Source organism: Brachyhypopomus gauderio, chromosome 11 (genome assembly GCF_052324685.1).
Source record: "Brachyhypopomus gauderio isolate BG-103 chromosome 11, BGAUD_0.2, whole genome shotgun sequence".
In the NCBI taxonomy this organism is placed as follows: Eukaryota; Metazoa; Chordata; class Actinopteri; order Gymnotiformes; family Hypopomidae; genus Brachyhypopomus; species Brachyhypopomus gauderio.
In genome coordinates this window covers 12,771,666-12,791,891 of record NC_135221.1, presented here as the reverse complement: position 1 = coordinate 12,791,891, position 20,226 = coordinate 12,771,666, and the positions used below count along the sequence as shown (strand labels likewise).

General features: G+C 50.8%; 1 protein-coding gene across 11 annotated transcripts; it reads right to left on the bottom strand.

Annotated features, from left to right (window-relative positions):
- Nucleotides 1-761: 761 nt before the first annotated feature.
- cnot1 (CCR4-NOT transcription complex, subunit 1) lies at nt 762-20,215 on the bottom strand. 11 transcript variants are annotated; one of them, XM_077022035.1, is made up of 49 exons: nt 20,065-20,215; nt 17,547-17,844; nt 17,162-17,269; nt 16,530-16,628; nt 16,323-16,391; nt 16,153-16,207; nt 15,581-15,784; nt 14,553-14,721; nt 14,337-14,463; nt 14,105-14,215; nt 13,748-13,918; nt 13,429-13,556; nt 13,002-13,242; nt 12,779-12,898; nt 12,538-12,660; nt 12,267-12,418; nt 11,995-12,139; nt 11,068-11,284; nt 10,838-10,963; nt 10,098-10,222; nt 9,707-9,993; nt 9,429-9,506; nt 9,075-9,309; nt 8,721-8,861; nt 8,443-8,622; nt 8,222-8,338; nt 7,993-8,103; nt 7,581-7,658; nt 7,275-7,458; nt 6,890-7,023; nt 6,470-6,766; nt 6,127-6,267; nt 5,906-6,010; nt 5,651-5,770; nt 5,268-5,507; nt 5,013-5,155; nt 4,823-4,931; nt 4,517-4,686; nt 4,181-4,412; nt 3,746-3,994; nt 3,399-3,562; nt 3,071-3,188; nt 2,855-2,956; nt 2,561-2,734; nt 2,281-2,430; nt 2,010-2,190; nt 1,727-1,859; nt 1,340-1,474; nt 762-1,252 (listed from the first exon to the last, which is right to left on the bottom strand). In XM_077022035.1, exons 2-49 carry the CDS (start codon nt 17,646-17,648, stop codon nt 1,174-1,176), a joined length of 7,179 nt encoding a protein of 2,392 aa, XP_076878150.1. In that variant the 5' UTR covers nt 17,649-17,844; nt 20,065-20,215; the 3' UTR covers nt 762-1,173. The 11 variants fall into 11 exon arrangements, with proteins under 11 accessions (XP_076878150.1, XP_076878151.1, XP_076878152.1 ...); XM_077022036.1 differs by having other exon boundaries at nt 5,268-5,462; XM_077022037.1 differs by having other exon boundaries at nt 5,268-5,462; nt 9,075-9,299; nt 9,428-9,506; nt 11,083-11,284.
- Between the last annotated feature and the right edge of the window lie 11 nt (nt 20,216-20,226).

Sequence of the window (20,226 nt, the reverse complement as noted above, 5' to 3'; positions counted from 1 at the left end):
AAATCCCGTGAGGACAAGACAGACGCTTACAGAAACAGATCAGTGCAACATGGTGACCTAAATGTTTTGCGTGTCGTTGTCTACAACAGTGACGTTGCTAGCAAGACTCAATTTTCAACATGGTTCTGTTTAAAATCAACAGTACGTCAGAATGCAGTTTCAAGTGTTTAATGCAGTAACTACAGAATGCTTACATACAGGAAATAAGTAGCAAGAACTAAAGGCAACTAGAAAGTACTACAAAATACAACACGCGGACCAATACATTTACAAAACATTCAAAATCCTTACAAAATGGGCTGTATTGGTCCTCCTTTTTGTTCCGCAATTTGGATCTTTGTACAAACTTTAAGATTCAATTTACCATCAAATTTCTGAATATTTCCACAATTGTACAAGTGCCAGGGAGAACCTCCCACCCACTCTCTTCAAACGGTGCAGAGCAGTGAGCCCGTAACACCACTGCCAGACGAGATCTGTCTGAGCTCTACGCCTCTTCACACCAATAGCTCTCCCCTCAAAACGAAACCAGGGGGAAAAATTAATTACAACAGCTTCCATAAGCCACTAGCATTTATCCTCCAGAAAGAAAGTGTTGAAAGAGAAATAAAATAAAAAATTCATGGTGGTAGAGAGAGAGAGAGAGAGGGGGGGGGGGGGGGGAGGGAGAGAGAGAGAGAGGGAGAGGGGGGGGGGGGAGAGTCGAGAGAGAGAGAGAGGGGGGGGAGTCGAGAGAGAGGGGGGGGGGGGGTCGAGAGAGAGGGGGGGGGGGGGGGGGGAGTTGCGAGAGAGCGGGGTAAGACTGTGCGCACCAAGTGTTCAAGTGTTGAAGCATGTACTCATGCTTGTGTCAGATCTGAGGGAAGGGGAAGGTTATGCCAAAACTGCTTAGAAAGTCCCTTTTCTTAATATTTACACTGAAACAATTTTTAGACTGTTTGTTTTTAACAGCATGCCTTCCACTTGCAAAAAAAGAAAGGAGGAAAAAACCAAAACAAAAACGCACACATCCCTGAACCCTTTAGTCTTGAGTACGAGGCGGTCCTGGTCCAAGGTGGAAGGGAGTCCAGTGCTGGCAGAGCTTTGAGATGATTGGACGAGAGAGCGGTGTCAGTGGAGGGGTGGAGGAGGGGCTGACAGGAGGGGCGGGGTTTCACACCAGGCTCCTGCAGCTTAGCTGGCACCTGTGCCCTCCATCACCTGCTGGGCCTGCTTCTGCCCCATACAGCACTGCGCCACCGACTGGAACAGCCTGACACACACAATGAACATCACATTCATTTTTAGCAGCACAAAAGCTATAAAATAAAAGTACAAAAAGGGAGAGGAAGCAACTCACTTTTCGATCTCTGGGGCACAGTGTACAAAGTCGTGGCTCCAGAACTTGAAGGCTGGATTCTTGATGAGTTCTATGAAGGTGATGAGAAGCCCCCATGGGTGCGGCCTGTTCACGATCAGCCTCTCCAGCAGGACCCTGCATCACAGCACACAATCAAAACCTCACCGATCCAAGCAGGCCTCAAACGCAACCCCGGCCAGAGGGGCTAGTCACACGTGCCGTTTCCAGACGCTAGCATGGCTCACAAAGCTAGTGGCAGCACCAACTGCCACTGGAGAAAAAGTAGCATGTATACAATGGCGTTTTTAACGCTGCCTTATTGGAATCACTCATGCCATTGGTCCAGGGTGAAGGATGCATCCATGAGTGGGAGGAGGCGTGGCCTACCTGGTGATCTGCTCCTGAATGGCTTCAGCATTGGCTTCAGCAAACAGGTAGAGCATGGTGCAGCTGAAGTAGTGGGTGTGACTGTTCGGGTAACGCAGCTGATTGGCTATTGCGTTGAGGAACAGGTAGCGCCCTGGGGGAGGGGGAGGGGGAGAAGAAAGGAGGATAAAGTGGCGGACCACCACAAGGCCAGCGGCCACAGCCGTGGAAGCCCACGGTGGGAACACTAAACTGAAGTCCTGCAGCATGAAGCAGGGTGGTATGCGCACGCGTCCCTCCTCACCCTCGGTGTCCAGGTCCACGGCGAGGTTCTGGAAGATGTCCATGTGTGCCGAGTGCGTGATGGTGCTCATGGAAGGGGTGCTGCCCTTGTTGTGGATGTGGCCGATGGCCTGTGTGCCCACGTACAGCACCAGGGCGTTGATCAGCTGGATGTTGTAGCGGTTACCGGGCTCGTTGGACACCTGGCGCATCAAGAAATAAAAACAAAAACGCTTGAACGCGGTCAAATCTCCCCTCCACGAAGAGCTCCTGGGAAGCGGGGCGCCCCCTACCTGCAAGTTGCTGCGCAGCTCGGAGAGGAAGGTGACGGGCGAACGGGTCTTCAGGTACGAGTCCAGATCCTTCTTGAACTGAGAGGGCATCACACCGGTGAAGTTGGTGAGGATGCGCGGCGCGATGTTGATCTCACTCAGCATGTCCACCTAGCACAGGACAACGACAACGTGGACATTGTTTAATGAAACATGTAGCCCGTCATAAGGGACATCTGGATGACGCTGCGGCGTGAGAGACGGCACTACGATGTGGGAGCAGGCCAAGGCAGAGCACCACCTTTAGGTTCGGAGTGAACGGATCTGGAAGCCTCATGTTGCGGGGAAAGGCACTCAGGATCAGGTTCCTCAACTGGATGCAGTTGGGCGGTATCACGTCACAGAAGCCGTAGTGATAGTCACACAGGAACTCTGGGAAATCATGCAGCAGGACAAGGAGGACTCGCAGGGTGCCCTGAAACAAAAGCACATGACCCGTGAGGTCAAGGGAAGGGATCACTGCTGCACTGCTGAAAAAGCGACGTACTGCGGCCACACCACACAAGGCTGATGGAGCCATCGAGTACGTTCGTACCTTATAGAGGATTTGCATAGGTTTGTTAAGCTCCACGTTCCTCAGGAAGGGCGCCAAGTACTTGAAGAGATCGATGAGCAGCTGGGCGTACATGGGCCACCCCTACAGAAGAACGGGGAGGGGAGGAGTTTAAGGTTGTGGCAACGCGACACCAATGGCATGAAATGAACCCAAACGTTCCCAGCGTTCTGTGGGTACATCGGGCAGCCGGGGTACCTTCTGCTGCGGGGTGTGAGCCAACATCCTGGCTATGAAGATGCGGTGGGAGATGAGCTCCAGCCAGGCGTACACAAAGCCCGGGGCCTTGGTCGGCCTCAGGATGTGGAAGGTGTTGCTTTAACGACAAAAAAAAAAAAAACCCCAAACATTTCAGTACGAGATCACACCGTTCTGCAGTTATACAAAACTCTGGTTTAGCTTTCACCTAAAGCGTTGAGAGTCTCTTGCTAGTAAAACACATTAAAACAGAAGGAGGAACATGGCAAACAGGTCTGTGGAAGCCCCGCTGTGCCACGCCAAGCGAGCTCCGGCGGGCCGGCGTTACCAGAAAGCAGTGAGGGTCTGGAAGTTGATGGTCTCCAGCACGTGCTCTGGGGCGTTGAGCTCCAGCAACAGCATGATGAAGATGCGGTGGTACGGCAACTGCTGGAACTCCGTCTGCCGCACGTCGTGGTCCTGGATCAGCACGCCTACCACGATACCCAACACCTACCACAGCACACGGTTCACTCAAGGTCAGATAACTCCGCACAGCCAAAGGCAACAAATCCCTCATGTCTGCTTACGCACACCAGCTGATTCAGACCCACTAGGACAACAAGACTTCTGCCCTGAGCTTATCACCATGTCCCCCCCCACTGGTGTCCAGTTCGGAGCGTCCCTCCTACTCACCTTGTTGAGCAGGTTGATCTTGGTGACTGTGTTGGTGGCCTCCCCCGAGTGTTTGACCAGCAGGGCGATGAGGCGCACGAAGGCGTCCAGGTTGTGGTAGCACTTGGCGCGGATGATGGCGGCGCTGGCGGCCGGGTTGTGCTGCTGCTCCGCCTGGGCCCGGTAGCTGATCTCCACGCACATCTCCGTGCACAGCCGGAAGAAACGCGTGATGAGGTCGTCCGTCTTCAGGATGCCCTGCTGGTGCATCTGTGATGGGGAACACGCATCATGGTGAGATAGGAGCGATGGTGAAAGTAGCTGGTCCAAGATAGTCTTACCAAAAACAAGATCCATAAACCAAACCATGATTTGTTCATCTAGGTGGATTCCCAACTTGGTAATATTACGCTAGTGCTCACTCCCCCACCCTGCAGGGGTGCACCGTCTCCTCACCTGGCCCACGAAGGCAGAGAATGCCTTGGTGCTGTCCCGGCCTGCAGCTGCAGAGTGGTACAGGTTGACCCACTCCCTCAGCAGATACTCCGCCTTCTCGCGCAGGCCCGCAGGGTCGTCGTATTCCGACGCCTGCGAGATCCCAGAATGCATCATGAAGTTGGGCCCGCCGTGGTGCCGGTCGATCATGGCCTCGTAGTTGGAGCGGACCACGTCCATGAGCTGGGGCAGTCTGCAAAAGACCAGACGTGGCTCAAATGCAGTGCTTGCAAAGCCGGTCGCCAAGTCTAATCTTGGGGGAGAGGAGTGTGTGAGATATACAAGCCGTGCTCTAACCCTTCGGGTGCGTTAGCTCGGGAGTGTGCGCAGGTCCTCATGAGGGTCTCGATGGTGTGGAAGAGGTCGGCCTCAGTGATGTGACTGACGCTGCGCTCGTCCACCAGAAGGAGCTTCACCAGCTGCATGGCGAAGGCCACGGCCATGTAGTGCAGCCCGTTCTCCATCGACTGTCGGGGCAGCGGGTGTGGGCGCGTTAAACATCTTAAACTCTACACATGCTTTAACTAAAAAGTACAACAAAACTTTCAAAAACCAACAGCGCCCTGGGTAGTGCGGGAGGCGTGAGGAGGCGGGGCGTCTCACCTGGGCCAGGTGAAGGTCGTACTGCTGCATGTTCACCAGGTGGTTCCTGATCAGCAGCTCTACAGCCTCCACGTTGTATTTGTACTCATCGCGGCATTCGATCAGGCACCTGCAACGTTCGACGCCACGTTAGGAACGGCAGCGCGACACCGGGTGCGTGCGGGACAGGTGGGCGGGGCTAGAGAGTGACCTGGTGATCTGCTTGTTGCACCACTGCGGTCCGTAGGCGCGACTGTCCTGCAGGGCCTTCAGCACCAGCAGGTGGCACTCTCTGTAGCTCAGCAGCAGGTCCGCGTCCGCTCCACTGGTGGCGTCCAGCAGACCCTCCACGGCCTGGACGTGGGAGGAGGAGACAGAAGGAGGACTGAGATACATTCCTAGGGGGAAACCCCCATTAAATAGATCACAGAAGGGGAGCAGAGGCAACAGAACCAGAAGGACTGACCTTCTGCAGCAGGCCCAGGGCGGTGATGCCGTCGCGGGAGTTTCGGGCCATGGCCACGGCCTCCAGCAGGCTGCGCAGGGCCTGGGCCTGCGGGTTCATGGCCAGCGCCGGTGGGATGGCGTGCAGGTGCTGCTCCAGGTCCGAGATGCATTTGTCGTAGATGTGGGCCATGTCGTCGGTGGGCCACGCCTGCTGCTGTAGGTGCAGAGTGGGGGACGCGTGAGGATCCAGAGCAACACCCTGCACACGTAAAAACCTCGCAATGTGGACCTTACAAACGGACCTAATCACTTAGCAAACAAGGCACTCAAACAAACATAACCCTAAACATTAAACTAATTAGTAACATTAGGCAGGAAATGTTAAGCCAGTCTGGAACGTACCTTCATTGGCTGAGCCAGGAACCCAGTGGGCTGAGACAGATCGTTGCTGGGCAGGAACCCCGGAACGTTCCGGGCAAATTCCTCATAAACAGCCAGCTGCTTAGGGTCCACACCACCGACCTGTGGAGCAGAGACACATTAACACACACACACACACACCCCCAACTCCTGACTTCCACCAGGTTGAATTGAAACCTTATGCAGCAGTGAGCGTTCTGTGGCCAAGGCCCAGGGCTCGGGGTGGGGCGGACGTGCCTTGAGACGGATCTGCTCGGGCATGCGCTCAGCCTGGTAGGTGAGCACCATGGGGTCACAGTAGCGTCGGCCCTCCTGACGGGCATGCTTCCTCAGCTCAAACTCCTACGGCACACACACGTTAAGACGTTTAATTTCATTGGCTAGGATGATGTGATGCCCCCCCCATCCTCCACACAGGACACTAGGGTTTAAGGAGTGTGGAAGACGAGCGTCCTCACCGTGGCCAGTCTCTTGTCCATCTCTGGTCCAGCCTTCTCCACAGCCGTCTTCTGTATGAAGCAGCAAGCCAGTTCACAGTTATCCTGCGCAATGCGGGCGGCGGCTTCCTCCATCATCTCCCTCTGCTGGGACGTGGGTGCCTGGAGAGGGACACACACACACACACACACACACACGCGCACACACACACACACACACAGCGTGAGTGACCGCAGCAGAGCCTCGACGGCCTCCGACGTCACACACACCGCCTGGCCCAGTTCTACCGTTCATCTCCCTCACGTTGGGATTCCCAAATCACAAGAAACCACCACGCGGAGGCTGGCGAGCGTGACCACACACCCTGAGCGCAGCGGCGAAGCTGTTCTTCAGGTTGGTGGCGATGCTCATCAGGAGCGGCTCCCTGCAGGTGATCATGGCCATGCCGGCCGTCAGGTTGCGCATCATGTGGTGGGCGGCGACGCGCATGTGCGACTCCTCCGAGTCCAGGGCGAAGTCCTTCCGCACGATCTGCTCGCAGGTGGTCATGGCGATCTTGATGGAGCGGTCCACCACGGGGTGCACGAGCTCCTGCACCGCCCGCTCGATGGCCTGCCGCACGCACTGCTTCAGCTGGGGGTGCGCCTGAAGGAGGGCCACCTGCTCCCGGGACCGGAGGGGGAACGCAACACGTCAACACACGCGTGAGCTCCTCACACACCTGATGTACTGGTGAGGTAACGATCCGAGCGCTAAGCGGTGAGGAGGGCGAGTTAAGCTCACGTTGCTGTTGATGTTGATGTGTGGCGCCAGGCCTGCCAGTGCGTACACGTTGATGTCATGGTAGCTGAACTGTGGGGTGGGCGGGCCGGTGGTGGAGGTGGCTGCCGTGGAAGCAGGAGCAGATGGGGCAGCTGCTAACAGAAGAAAGTGCATTTAAAAACAAACAACCAACCATGTCCCTGAGCGCCACGGGAAATACAAAATGTACAACATGAAGCAGACAGAGGTGTTAAGTTTGAATCTTTTCTGTTCCCTCAATTTTTTTTCCCTAACAACCAACTCGCATGTATCTCTACTTAAACGAGTAATTTACTCAAGAGGGTGTGAAAGTATAGGCACAACAGTGTTATGCTTCTTTACACTAAGCAGGCATGCAGACACCCACACTGGACTCCTGTAGTGACTATAGGAATCTCCTCCGGTGGCTTGGTCTCCTTCTTTGGTGCGGACAGCTGCTCCTCCAGACTCTTGAGCTTCTCTTTGTCCTTCAACAGGTTTCCTGGCTTCAGGTCATTAATGTCCAGAGACAGGTTCTTACACAGCACCTCGATCTCAAACTTCAGGTTGAGCTGTATAGAGAAACGGCAAGAAATGGACTTTTACATTGGTACTGAAGACAGACACTGCAGAATGTTGTAGAAGGTGTAAGAAAACCAAACCACCACATTAAAGTGGCTGAAGAATCACTGACCTTTAGATCATGTTCCTGGTGTAGCTCAGCCAATACATTCATGATGGCCATGGTCCAAGGGTTCTGTGGCCGGAACACCTACAGAACCACCACAAAACCACACTGTGACTAAGGCGTTCATTCTTCTGCTGTTCAAGTCACTAGGCGGGTTGGAGGAAAAACACCCCCCCCCCCCCCACGCCGTTCAGTGCTCTTGTGGTTTTAATTTACAATGTGGTTTCTAAATTACAACTTAAAATGTTAAAATGCTTATAGCATTACACAAAACCTTCACTCACAGGTTAGGATTTCCAACCTTTTCTACCTTCTCTCTTTTTTTTAAGTACAGGGTCAAAGCCTTATAACAAAGCATGACACAGTAGCCCGATACCAGATACCAAAACCATAGTGTGTGTAGGTGGAGATGGATTACCACGCTACGCAGGCTGGACTCCAGCACTTTGGCCACAAAGGGGACCACATAGAGCAGCTCCTGCTGTCCCTTCACATACGCCTCTAGCAACAGAGACTTCACCTCCAAGTCCTGCACAGAGCCACAGCAATGACGTCAACACATCTGCAAAAAAAACCCCTCCATACAGACGCACAGATCACCACTGTTTAATATGAATGTCAGAGCAGGATTCGGAGGAAGAGCTCACGGTATAGAGGATGGGCTTGTTCTTAGCCAGGGTGATCATGCCGAGCCAGTGACCCAAGTTCTTCAGCAGGGATCGATCAGAGAAATTAGCAGCTGCCTTGTCAGAGGTCAGGAGGACCTAAAGAGAGAAAAAGAAAAAAAAAAACAAATGCAGAAATGAGCTGCTTGACAGACGAGCTTTGGGGGGAGGGGGTTATGGTCGGAGCACGACGGAGCAGTTACCTTAATATTCCTGTACGTCTCGTTCAGAACCATTTTGACAAACTCTGGGTTTTTCAGTGTGTCGAGGAAGTTGGAGTAGAGACTGTGGAAGTTTGGTTCAATGCTAACACGTTTCATCACCAAGTACTGAGACACCCACGGCATGAACTCTTCCTTCACCGTTTCCTTTAGCTCTTCAACCTTACACACAAAACAGAGTTACGTTTGGGTACCATGCCATGTTTAGACTTTTGGGGAGGTGGGGTTGCAGTGTGTGTGTGTGTGGGCCACTTTTGTACCTTTTGAGACATATTAGACTGTGATAGGTTGTTGAAAATGAAAGCAATCTTCTCCTGCACGTTCTCTGGGGGTTCTACAATCCTCTCGGTTTGGTCTGTCGCTACCAGCAGTGTGTCTATGTTTGTGGTGTTGATCGAAGGCTGTGGGTCAAAAAGCAGACGTACATTACAGAACATCCTCACAAACACGGCTCGGCTTTTTGAAGCAGGATCCAGAATTCTCACTAATCACCAGCGTGCTGCGCATCTTGCTTCTCCTTTCTCAGTCACAGAACCACACTACAATAGGACTGCACCAACAATCAAATCCTTGCATTTATTCCAGCAAGCACCAATTGTGATCGTGTTACTCACCGGCACATCCTTCTTAAAGCCTGCGGTAGGTCTGGAGATGGTGGTTTTGGCAACGGTGGTGGTGGTTGTGGTGGTGGTCACAAGGGTGCTAGCCTGGCCTGGCTGAGGTGCTTTGGTTGGTTGAGACTGGGCCTGGGCCTGGGCCAGAGCCAAGCTGCCCGGCGTGGTGATGGAGCCCTGCATCTTCACCGGAGGGTCACGGGACTGCTGCCCATACTCAATATACTGTACACACAGGACATGGAAGACACAACCGGACTTATTAATCTAGAAGTGCTGTAGGGTTAGAATGGAAAAAAGCTTTTGGTTAACAGCAGGCAAAATTAAGAAAAATATACAAGAAACCCATTTACCTCTTGCAAATGGTGAGGGAACTGCAGAAAATGGCTTATTGAAGCCAAATGCTGACAATACTGTGGATAGTCCTTCAACCTACAAAACAGGATCTAATGAACCTTAAGCACAAACAGAACCACTTCTCATTGGATTACCTAGTTTGCTCAATGGATCACCTAGATTGCTCATTGGTGTGGGATACCTTCCACAGAGCCTTCATTTTAAAAATAATCCAGACATGCATGCAGAATCCTAAACAGCCAAAGTATTGCAGAAACAGAAACTGAAGCCCTTACCGATTCTTAAACCGATCTAGTGCAGCGATTCCAAAGTAATACATTTTGGAGCCGTAGGGCTTGCGCAGTGCCTCCAGAACGTATCGCAGGGCGAGGCCCAGCGCCATGTAGGTGACCAGCCCCTTCTCGATGATGCCGCCGAACAGGCAGGCCGTGATGTGCAGCTCCTTGTCTGGGTACTGGGGGAAGAAGCGGTACTCCTCAAACAGGTTGCGCAGCATACAGTTAAACACCTCCCGCTCACGCTTGATGTTGGAGTCCTTAAACCTCTGCAGCATCTCCAGCACCTGGGACGGACAGGACGGACAGAAATGTGTGAATTTCGGACAGTCTCCAGAGAATGACGCTGCTACAAAGCGCACGCACAGATCCAATGGGGATGTGAGCTCACCTCATCCACAGACATGGTGGGGTGAGGTGGGTGGTTGTAAATCCTCTGAAAGTAGCTGTTGGCCTCATCGTCGATCTCCTTACTAAAGTGCTGATTGGCCTCAGGCCACACCTGAGAGAGGTCAGCTGGGGGAGGAGGCAGAGAAGACCTTAAGGCACCATCTGAGCACCGTCATCAACATGACCGTCACTATAAATACAGGCCAAGCTCTAGAGCAGAGATCTCGGATGAGATTTAGTCCCCTGCAGAGTCGAGATCCAACCCTAACCCTCACAAATCTGTTCCAAGACATCTAAACATGGGAGTCAGATGGAACTGAGCTTTGCCGGATGGTGGCGATACGTCTCTGGAGCAGAGTGGTACCGTTCTGACGCATGACTAACAAACAGACAGTGTGCACAAGGTCAAAATAGGTAACCGATTCTTGCCAAGCAGCTTTTTAAAATATATCTATATAGCATTTCCAGACACCAGAATTTTGAGTGACTGCACAAAACAAGCTTGTACTTTTGGACAAGCTGGTTGGCAAGGAGAATCTCACAGTAATGTAGACTGATCTGTATTTCCTCTGGAGACATACAAAAATAGAGGGTAGTACAAATACATTTGCAATTTAGCACCCTTTAAAAGTGTCTGTAAGCCACAGGAACACTGCCTGGGGTGGGAGGTTCACATTCAGAGGAAACACAGCCGAGGCACCCGGGCTCAGTCACACCACCACTTTCAGGGCTTCAACCTACAATGCTGGAAGGTGGGCGGGTTCAGCCCTGGGGTGCTCATCTTGCGCGGGCCAAACGGGTCGCTGCTCACCGCTGGCATGCCCAGGCTCGACCCAATGCCACTCAAGCTGCCGGAACCCAGCGGACCTGATCACAACACATCACTGCAGTTAGTAAAAAAAAACACACACAAAAAAGTAGATGCCACAGCAAAAAAGGTTGTGGATTGGTTTGAGGTAAGCTTTATTTACAATATTCAGAGGCACCTGGGAGCTGGGAGGAGAGGCCACTGATGCCGCCGAAGGCCGTGCTGGGGTTGGGGTTGGTGAGAGGGGGGAAGGCCTTGGCAGGGGACTGGGGGTTGCTGAAGGCGGATCCCAGCGGCGTGGGGAAACCTTGCATGTTCTGGGTGTGGGTGCTGGCTGAGCTGCCCAGGTTTAGAGAGCCCATTGCAGTGAGGGGGTCCACCTGAAAACAAGCAGGAGACATTAAACCATTAACTAACCAATAACGCCAACTATGGTATATGGAAAAAACTCCAGAAACACTACTAATAAAGGGTGGCAAATGCGAGTGCATAGGTAAGATACCAATCTGAGAAGCAGAAGTGGGCCAAACCCATTTTTACACTATGTGATAACAGGTATCAATTTGGTATTTTTCAGAGTTGAATCTGATCAACTTTCATACAAGATACTGAAATCCAACATGCATGTGAATCACAGCATGCACTGGATTTCATGCGACTTGAACATCAATCCGGTTTGATATCGATCAACATTAGGCACTGGCAGGAAGACGAGATGGACAGCATACATTGCAGACACATCAAGACGCAGCCCTTTAAGTGAAGCAGTCGCCATGACTCCAGAGAGAACATTAAGTCCTGTGCTGCCAAGTTCCCGGGCAGCCTTATTAACATGACCATTAGGCCAGTGGTCGCTATGAACGGCAGACTAAGTGGCATCTGGCTGCAACACAGCTGGAGTGTCACTTGAAGTAATGCTGCTTTACATATGGGGGTTTATGAGCATGATCTGTCCTGGCCAAATTCAGATTCAGGACATAAATCAGGACCAGGAGCGCTTTCACCTGCAGTGTGGTAGCCTTACAGAACTAAACTCAGACCCTACACTGGGTGGTGTGTTGTGGAGGTGGGGAGGGGTGTGGTGGTGTACCGGGGAGATGGCGTCCAGGCTGCTGGTGCTGGGGGCCCGTCCCTTGGGCATGACGCCGGGCGGAGGCTGACGAGCCTTGTTCATCACGTTGCTACAGTTGGCCACCATGGTCAAGATGGTCTCCGACAGTTCTTGAGACACGCTCCTGCTCAGCAGCAAAGCACAGGGGTCACACTACGCGTACTACAGGTCATCTACCGCACTGCACCAGCACAAGGGTGAAAAGTGCAATTGATTCAAGACTGTTCATTCGTTACAATTTACGTCCTTACCCTGCACAGGACTGCAGGCAGGCCAACATGGTGGCCAGGGTTTCAGGAGGCAGCTGGGCGCTTTTGGGCTGGTCTTTCTCCGGGGCCAGCCCGCCCATGATGGTAGGACAGCGTCTCTTCAGGAAGGTCACGCATGCCTGGATGAAGGGCTCCTATCACATGCAGGACGACAGGACTTTAATCTCTCGCTGACCCGACACCACTGATCAACTCTAACGAGTGGCGTGACCCACACACACACACACACACACACACACACACACACACTTACCCCATGCTCTCTGATTTTATCAGTCAGCCATTTGTCTAGTTTGAGGTATTCGCGGCGAGAGGCGAGTGCAGCGAGGTCAATAACAAAGGCAAACGGAGTACCATTTAGCAGCATCGACAGAGACTGGAACACAGAAGGGGGCGGGGTTTGGGAGGGGCGGGGAGAGGGGAGTGAGCAATCTAGTCAGTGCGCATGCTCGGCATTACGTGTGTGGGTGGAGTTTACGGAAGAGCGGCTCCACCTTCAAGTCCTGAGCCACATCCAGGATGCGGGAGAGCTTGGCCTGGTCATACTGCTCCCCCCTCATGTACCACTCCGCCATCGAGTGCATGATGAGCTGGCGAATGGAGGGAGACTGGCCCTAGAAGAGGAGCAGCAGAGGAAGAGACCCAACGTCACCCTCGGCGAAGCCGAGAACCGCGAGGCAGTTCTGGAGAGAGAGTCAGAGGGGGCGGCGGCCGTACCTGCCCGTGCCAGGCGTAATGCAGGATGATGGCAGAGTTGGGGTGGTTGCCCAGGAAGATGGGCATGAGGGTGGAGATGAGCTCGTGCCGCAGCGTGTGCCAGGACGTGCTGATCTGCAGCAGCGCCAGAACCAGCATGTCGGGGCAGTGCTTGATGGGGAAGCTGAAGAGCTGCTTCACCTGCTCGTACTGACCCACCTCAGACAGGCGCAGCAGAGACTCCACCAGGTCCAGGCTCTTCCTGTCAACACGGCAAACCACACGCCTCCCGTGAGTTCAGGAACGCACGCGCGCGTGTAAAACCACGCTAGTCGCGGCAGCTAAACGAAGCTAAACGGAACAGACTCTGCGACCAACACGGATGTATTTCGTGAGGACTTTATCTCTAGGGGCAGAGTTACACGTCACGTTACGGGGAGGCACAGACCATGTGGCTATCTCCCTGTTGTCATCCTCGGGTGGAGCTTTGAGGATGTCGATGGCGACCGTGTGACAAGGGAAGTCGGCGAAGCAGAAAACGTCGGGGCTCATGAGGGACTGCTGGATGAAGGAGAGCTGCAAAAGGAGAGGGAGGGAGTGAGATGGAGAGTTCCACGACTGCAGGAACTGACCCAACAACCAGTACTTAATCAGGCAATCACACTAAACGCTTCATTGCTCTCCACAGCGTGGAAAACCGATTCTAACTAAACTACTCTGGAAGAGTGAAGCGGCGTAGAGTGAACGGGTCGTGCGAGGCCGTTTACCTGCCCTTCTGCATGTTTCCACGGCCGGTACACCAGGTCCACGGGGAACACCTCCATACCCAGGCCCCGCTGAATCCCGTAAACCACTATGTGCAGGCCCTTGCTGTCCCGTATCATGAAGCCTGGGTGGTCCAGCTCATACGTCACCTCTTTGAAATTCAGATTGGGATTCTGACAGGAAACAAATCAAATTAAAGAACAAAGTCAATTTAAAAAAGGAATAATAAAGTTAGCTAATAAACATGACCAAAATGTTTTAAATGGTGAAGACTAAAACTGTTTTACTGCAGTAACAGCCAGCCAATACTAAACATTAAGTTCATCACTATGCACCAAAGAGCAGTGAACAGGACTTACGAGCTCTTTAACAACATCAATGAGAACTTCCACGTTCCAGGTGTGGGGCTGAGAAGTGTCGCTTTTATCCTTCCCATCACTCCAGATGCCGCTGCCCGGGGCGGAGATGGACTGCAGTAAAAGCAGAGCAGAAATCAGAAAAGCTCGCTGGGCACCCCGCCACGACGGGCCCACGCAGGGACAGGCGCACGCAGCGCTGCAGAGGGGCACGTCGACGACGCGTGGACAGTACCTGGAGTGGGATTCCATCAGAAAGGCCAGAGTGTGTGCGGGCCATCATGCCCAGCACTCTGGCCACCTGGCAGGCGGTCACCTCACGCACCCCATACTGCAGGATAATGTTCCTGCACTCATCGACACTGCACACAAAGCCACAGGCAACACGTTAAACATCACGCGCCTCCCGTGGCGTCGGACAAAGGAACCGTATGCGCAAAATAAAAAGCACCTTGCACAAAAGCCATAGCCAACTTCTTGCATAAACTCTGCAAGGGAACTCTCCATCATGGTCTTGGCTAACTCTCCAGAGTCTGGCAGGATCCTGTCCATGAGAATGTCCCGTTTCTCAGGGTAGAGAAGTGGTGCAAGCACCACAGGGCAGCGCTCCTGCGGGAAATCTGGAGGGGACAAGGGACAAGGCGTGACGACACTATAGACCCGCGAGCATAGCATGAACCCACTGCTAATTCTACAGACCAGTGCACAGCATTAACCCGCTGCTGATGCTATAGACCCACGCACAACTATCCCGCCACTAATGACCCACACACAGACACCAATCACACTGCTAATGCCAGAGAATGACGCACACACCATAAATCCGCCGGCAACACCAGATTAACCCACACCCACCCCAAATAAGACTGATGCCAGACAAACGCAGAGCATATACCAGCTGCTACCATCAGACCAACACAAACCTGCCACCAAGAACGCACACACACACACACACACACACACACACACACACACAATAATCGCATAGCTTATTCCACAGACTGACAAACAGCATAAGCCCAGCACAGTTCCAGCACAGTTCCCTATTATAGGTGTAAATATGACATCTTTAGCGAGTATCCTTCTGGTGTACCCTGCATCAAACATCTCTTCCTTTGTCCATGGTTTCACAGCACTGAGCAATTTACTTTACATAGATCATATTTTGTTCATCCACTAGGAAATAACTTGGCTAAATACATCTGACAGCAAAAATGCTGTTAGCAACAGCTACAATTAATTCCCTAGGAAAATACAACAAGGTATTACAGGTCCAGTAATTTATAGGTTCTAGTAATCCAGATAATGTTTTGTCAACATCTAGTATGTAGTAGTGTATGCTTATCTGAGGTCATTCCCCCCCCAAAAGGACTTTACTCAAAGCATCTGTTCAAGTTCACACACAGCAAGAACTGGCACCCGTGCCCAGGTGGGCCCTTCACGTGGGCCCTTCACGTGGGCCAGGCCACAGGCCCTCACCTCTGCACAGTGTTTTGAGGAAGGCGTCGATCTGCTCCTGGCCGACTCCGCTGGAGCCCTTCTGCCCAAACAGCAGGTGAGAGAGCAGCAGGTGCAGAGCCTCTATGGCAATGTCCTGGAAGCCACCTTCCTGGCTGCCCCCGAGGTCGGCGTCCACGTACGAGCGCAGGAGGTCCGGGAGCTTCTGCTTCACAAACTGGCCGGCTGGCAGAGTGGAGAAGGTGGTTGGGAAGCAGCTTCAGACACAAAGTATTCAAGAACACTGTCCCCGCCAACAACAAATAAAGACAACATTGTGTATTTAAGGTTTGCACATGTTTTAGGACTTGGGATTTCCAAAATAAAAAGGACAAGTGGATGAAAAAAAACAAAGACGCCCGCCCATCCCACCCATTCACATAACCCTGCAAGAAAAACACTGCAATAAACCAGCAGGAGACAAACTAAAACCAAATTAAAAAGTGCCCAGAGCAGAGATTTAGCAATTCAAAGACTGAAAAAAGCTGTAACTGTATTCAAGGGTTAACACTCATCAGGCTAAACCTATAGCAGGAAGGGCCCCAAACACTTACCAAACCCTCGAAGGTCTGTGTTACTGGAGTTCAAAAGAGCAAGGCCAAAAATGACCTGGTCCACCACAGCGTGGGTCGACATAGGAAAGAGCATACTTCAGTGAGCACACACAGTAGCGCACACAAGCTCTGCATAGATTAGCTACCGCAATACAGTGATCATCTCTTACCTCTTGAACCTTGCTTAGTTTAAGGACTTTACTAAGTTGTGGGAACAAATGTTGCGAAGGCTTCAAACTCTGGGTGGGGGGAATGTAGAAAAACCAACATGAAAAACTAATTTATGGCTAATGGTTGGTGACAGTTTCAGAAACATGCAACAAGGTTTCATTAAAACTGCATCCGGCAGGATAACAATACAGACGGCACAAGGTTACCTTCTGATAATGCAGAGGATTGTCAATGGCGTAGCACAGCGTCGAAATAAAATTTGGCTTCGTGATAAGAGACACACACTCCTGGATCAGAAACTGTGTCTGTGGCAAACGGATGAACAAAAAGCAGAGCATGAAGCACTGGAAGGACACACAGCCTGCAGAACCTTCAACAGCAAGATCATGGGTGTGAACAGGTGTACATTGTTTCTATAAAAAGTAATCAAAACAATAGTCACTCTGGGAACTTTTGACTTAACAAATTGAACAATACACAGTGCTGCATGGTGCTTTATGCCGATAACCAGTAAATTATTAACTAAATTGGTTCGACCTGCATTTCGTCATGCCTGTTGTGGGGGAACCACGTCCCTGGTGATTACGAGATTACCATTTGGTGCACCATAAGCATTGAGGTGCAGGTTTGTGCTCCAAGGACGTTCAAATATGAATCAATTATCTGCTTGGTGCACATACGCAACAAATCTGCATTTATTCTAGGATATTTTTTACACTGCAATGCAGCAGAGAAGCTTTGACTGTATCACAGTCAAACACCAAGGATGCCCCATTATCCCTCAAGCACATACATTTAAATTATATACTTATGAAAAATTATGCACTGCAAAAAATACCTGGTGGAAATCTTTACCACTGCTTTTACCATCGCCACTGAAATCGACATGCGAAAAGAGACAGCGTAGTAAATGCCTGTCTGCCTCAGGGCCGTGACGATTCACAATCTACGAGATGGAGAGACAGATGGGAAGAGCACAAGTATGGTCCAGGTCCATCAACAAGCAATAATTCTCTCCACTGACTTAACACCATTACAGCATCAGTCAGTAAAACACTTCTCACAAGTCCTTCAGCTAGAACAGGAACAAGGCTTGGAATGTTGCTGGGGAGTGTTGGACAAATTTTCCAATTACTGTGTTCTTCAGCTAAATTCATGTCCATGAATTCTAGCAACTACGGCCCCATAAAACCAACCCCATCATTAGTAAAAATGTAACTCACGTGCTGTATTTCTTGCTGGCTGGCTCTGTAGTTTTTCTTAGTTAAATTGTCCACCAGGTAGCTGATTTGAGACAAAGCCAGCGAGAGCGAGTCAAGATTCATTGCTGGTTGGGGCGGAAGCAGGCGGCCGAGCCCGGCGCAAAATCACCATTATTCCCCTTTAGTCACTTCAGTGATAGGTTACTTCTGCTCCCCCCCCCCCAAAGGTGTTAAAATGTCCGTGTGTTCCAACAAGCTGCTTCTACCAGTGGATCCTGATTCAGTGTAAGGTCCCTCAGTGCAATTTCAACTTGGACATCTATACAATTTTGGGAAGGAAAACAGAAGAATAATGTAAATAGTGAGAAATAAGTGAACATAAATCTCTAATACAATAAAAAACAGATCTACATCACATTTATAATCAGAATTTTTATACGCATTTAATAACATGCATAACACTAAAAACGTTTAGCATATTCTCTGCAATGAATATAAGTGCTTACATTTCTACCTGATACAACTATGGCGGAAGGCACTACAGTACAACGAAACTTAACGGTGTAGCTGCTGCATATCCGGAAGCCATATTAACTCCCGGGTCTAAGGCCTTGCCCTTTAGCATTGAAAAAACTTTACTGGCATAAGGAAAGTTTTAAAGCAGTTTGTTACACACAAACTACTCGACTACTCCCGTTAATTATGTCAAAATGTGACATTTTGAATTTCATTTTGGGGGTTGGGGGGGGGGGCGACTCTAAATGTAGTTGTAGCTAATAAATGCCAAAACGCAATCGACTAATCTTCGACTAATTGCCTACCGCCATAATTGCGGACTGCATCGCTCATGCAGATATCAGTATGCACGTACAATTCACACTTTTATTAAAAGACACGCAAATTTTAATTTACGGCGCAACAGACAAAAACAATCGAAATCTGCGACGATGTTGGCTGTCTGGCTAGCTGGAAATCCAAAACGCTCCTTAAACAGCCGTACTGTACGTGATGTCTTGTCAAGTTTGCCAACTCTAGCGTTAAACATATATTTAAAAATGGAACCCAAAGCTTCCCGGTATTTTAAAGATGTAAATTTGTGGCTAGAAGAGAAATCGAAAAGCATGTGCCAGGTGACCAAGCTGGTTGGTCAAGTGAGTAAACTTTCGATAGCACACATTAGCAGGCCAACATTAGCAATTCTACAAAACATTACAGGTAGCACTCAACCCAAACTAAATGATGGGGACCTTACACGGTTAAGTGTCTAGTAGACCCACTCGACATGATTTAAATGTCACAAGTAACGTTAGACGTTAATCAATCCACGTTAGTTGGTTAAAAAAACGAGCTGTGTCAAGTTAGCGAGGTGATTTCTTGAATAATGTGACATGGTACAACTTGGCTAATAAGCTAGCCAGCTAGTTAACTGCTGTCCTGCGTTAGCTGGTCGACTTGGCTGAAACGTTTATCGTGAAATGATCCAGGAGCGGCAGGCGGACCACCGCAGCGCAACACGACACAGGACATCACTGGTGATGTGCACTTAAAACCGCAGTAATTACATTTACAGTCACTTACTCACTACAGTAAAATGGGAAGTCATCGGTGGGCAACACGTCTGTCGAACAGCCGTTCGCTAACAAGTTGCCACAGTCGTTTAATATCTGACAAGATAGCTCGTGTTAAACTACAGCCACTTGACTCTCCTGTGGAGAATATAAATCACGTATGCCTCAACTTGGTGTTACAATTTAGACAAAAAATATATATTAATGACTTCCCGTGTATTTAGGTAGCTATGCTAGCTAGCTAGCCGACTTGGCTAATACTTACAGGGGTAAAATTCACGTTAGCTACGGGACCACCAGCCCCGACAGACCCAGCAGGCTAACTATTGTTCCAAACCGAGCCGAGCGCACCCGGCCACAGGCAGCGTTAGCCGAGCGTGTGGCTAGCTCGAGCACCCGGGCGAACGGCAGCTGGAGGGGAAACGTCAGCCCGTCGTTTCGCTAGCTAACCGAACACTGCGCATTGTTAGCGGGGGTTAATTGCGAGGGCGACGGGGGCGGCTGTAGCAGCAGCAGGGCCTCGCAGCTCCGCGCCGCTCCAACACCAGCGAACCGCGGCTAGCCGGCCAGCCAACGTCGGTGTTGACGTGTTAGCCGAGCGGTTTAGCTAGACAGCGAAAACGCGACCCGGGTTACAAACTACTCGCGAGTGGCTTCGTGAGAATTATAATTCTTTTCTTATTAATTATAAAAAAATTATAATGTTTTTCTTATTTTGGTTAAGTGAGCAGTGTGATAGTAAAGATAGCCCGGGCATGCTGCCCCTCACTCACTAGTTCATTTGCGAGCGCTGGTTGGCTTGATGCAGCAGTTTTAGCATCTTAGCTTAGCTTAGCTAGCCAAGTTGTACGTTAGCGCTGGCCAAGCTAGCGTTAGCCAACTGTGCAATGCCATGAGATAACATATAATAATCAAATGTATCACAGTATGTGATTCGGCCAAAAAAGAGACAAAGCAAATACACGTGTTACCTCGATTCATACAAATTATGTGCTGATGATCATTTTCTTATATTTCTCGTCTCAATCTTGACAGATAAAAGGTCGCTTTCTCCACAGTTCAGTTTGATTTTTCAAAATAAAATGGCGACTGTCATGTCTCGCGCGCCCCCAGTGCAGTCTTCTTATGCTCGC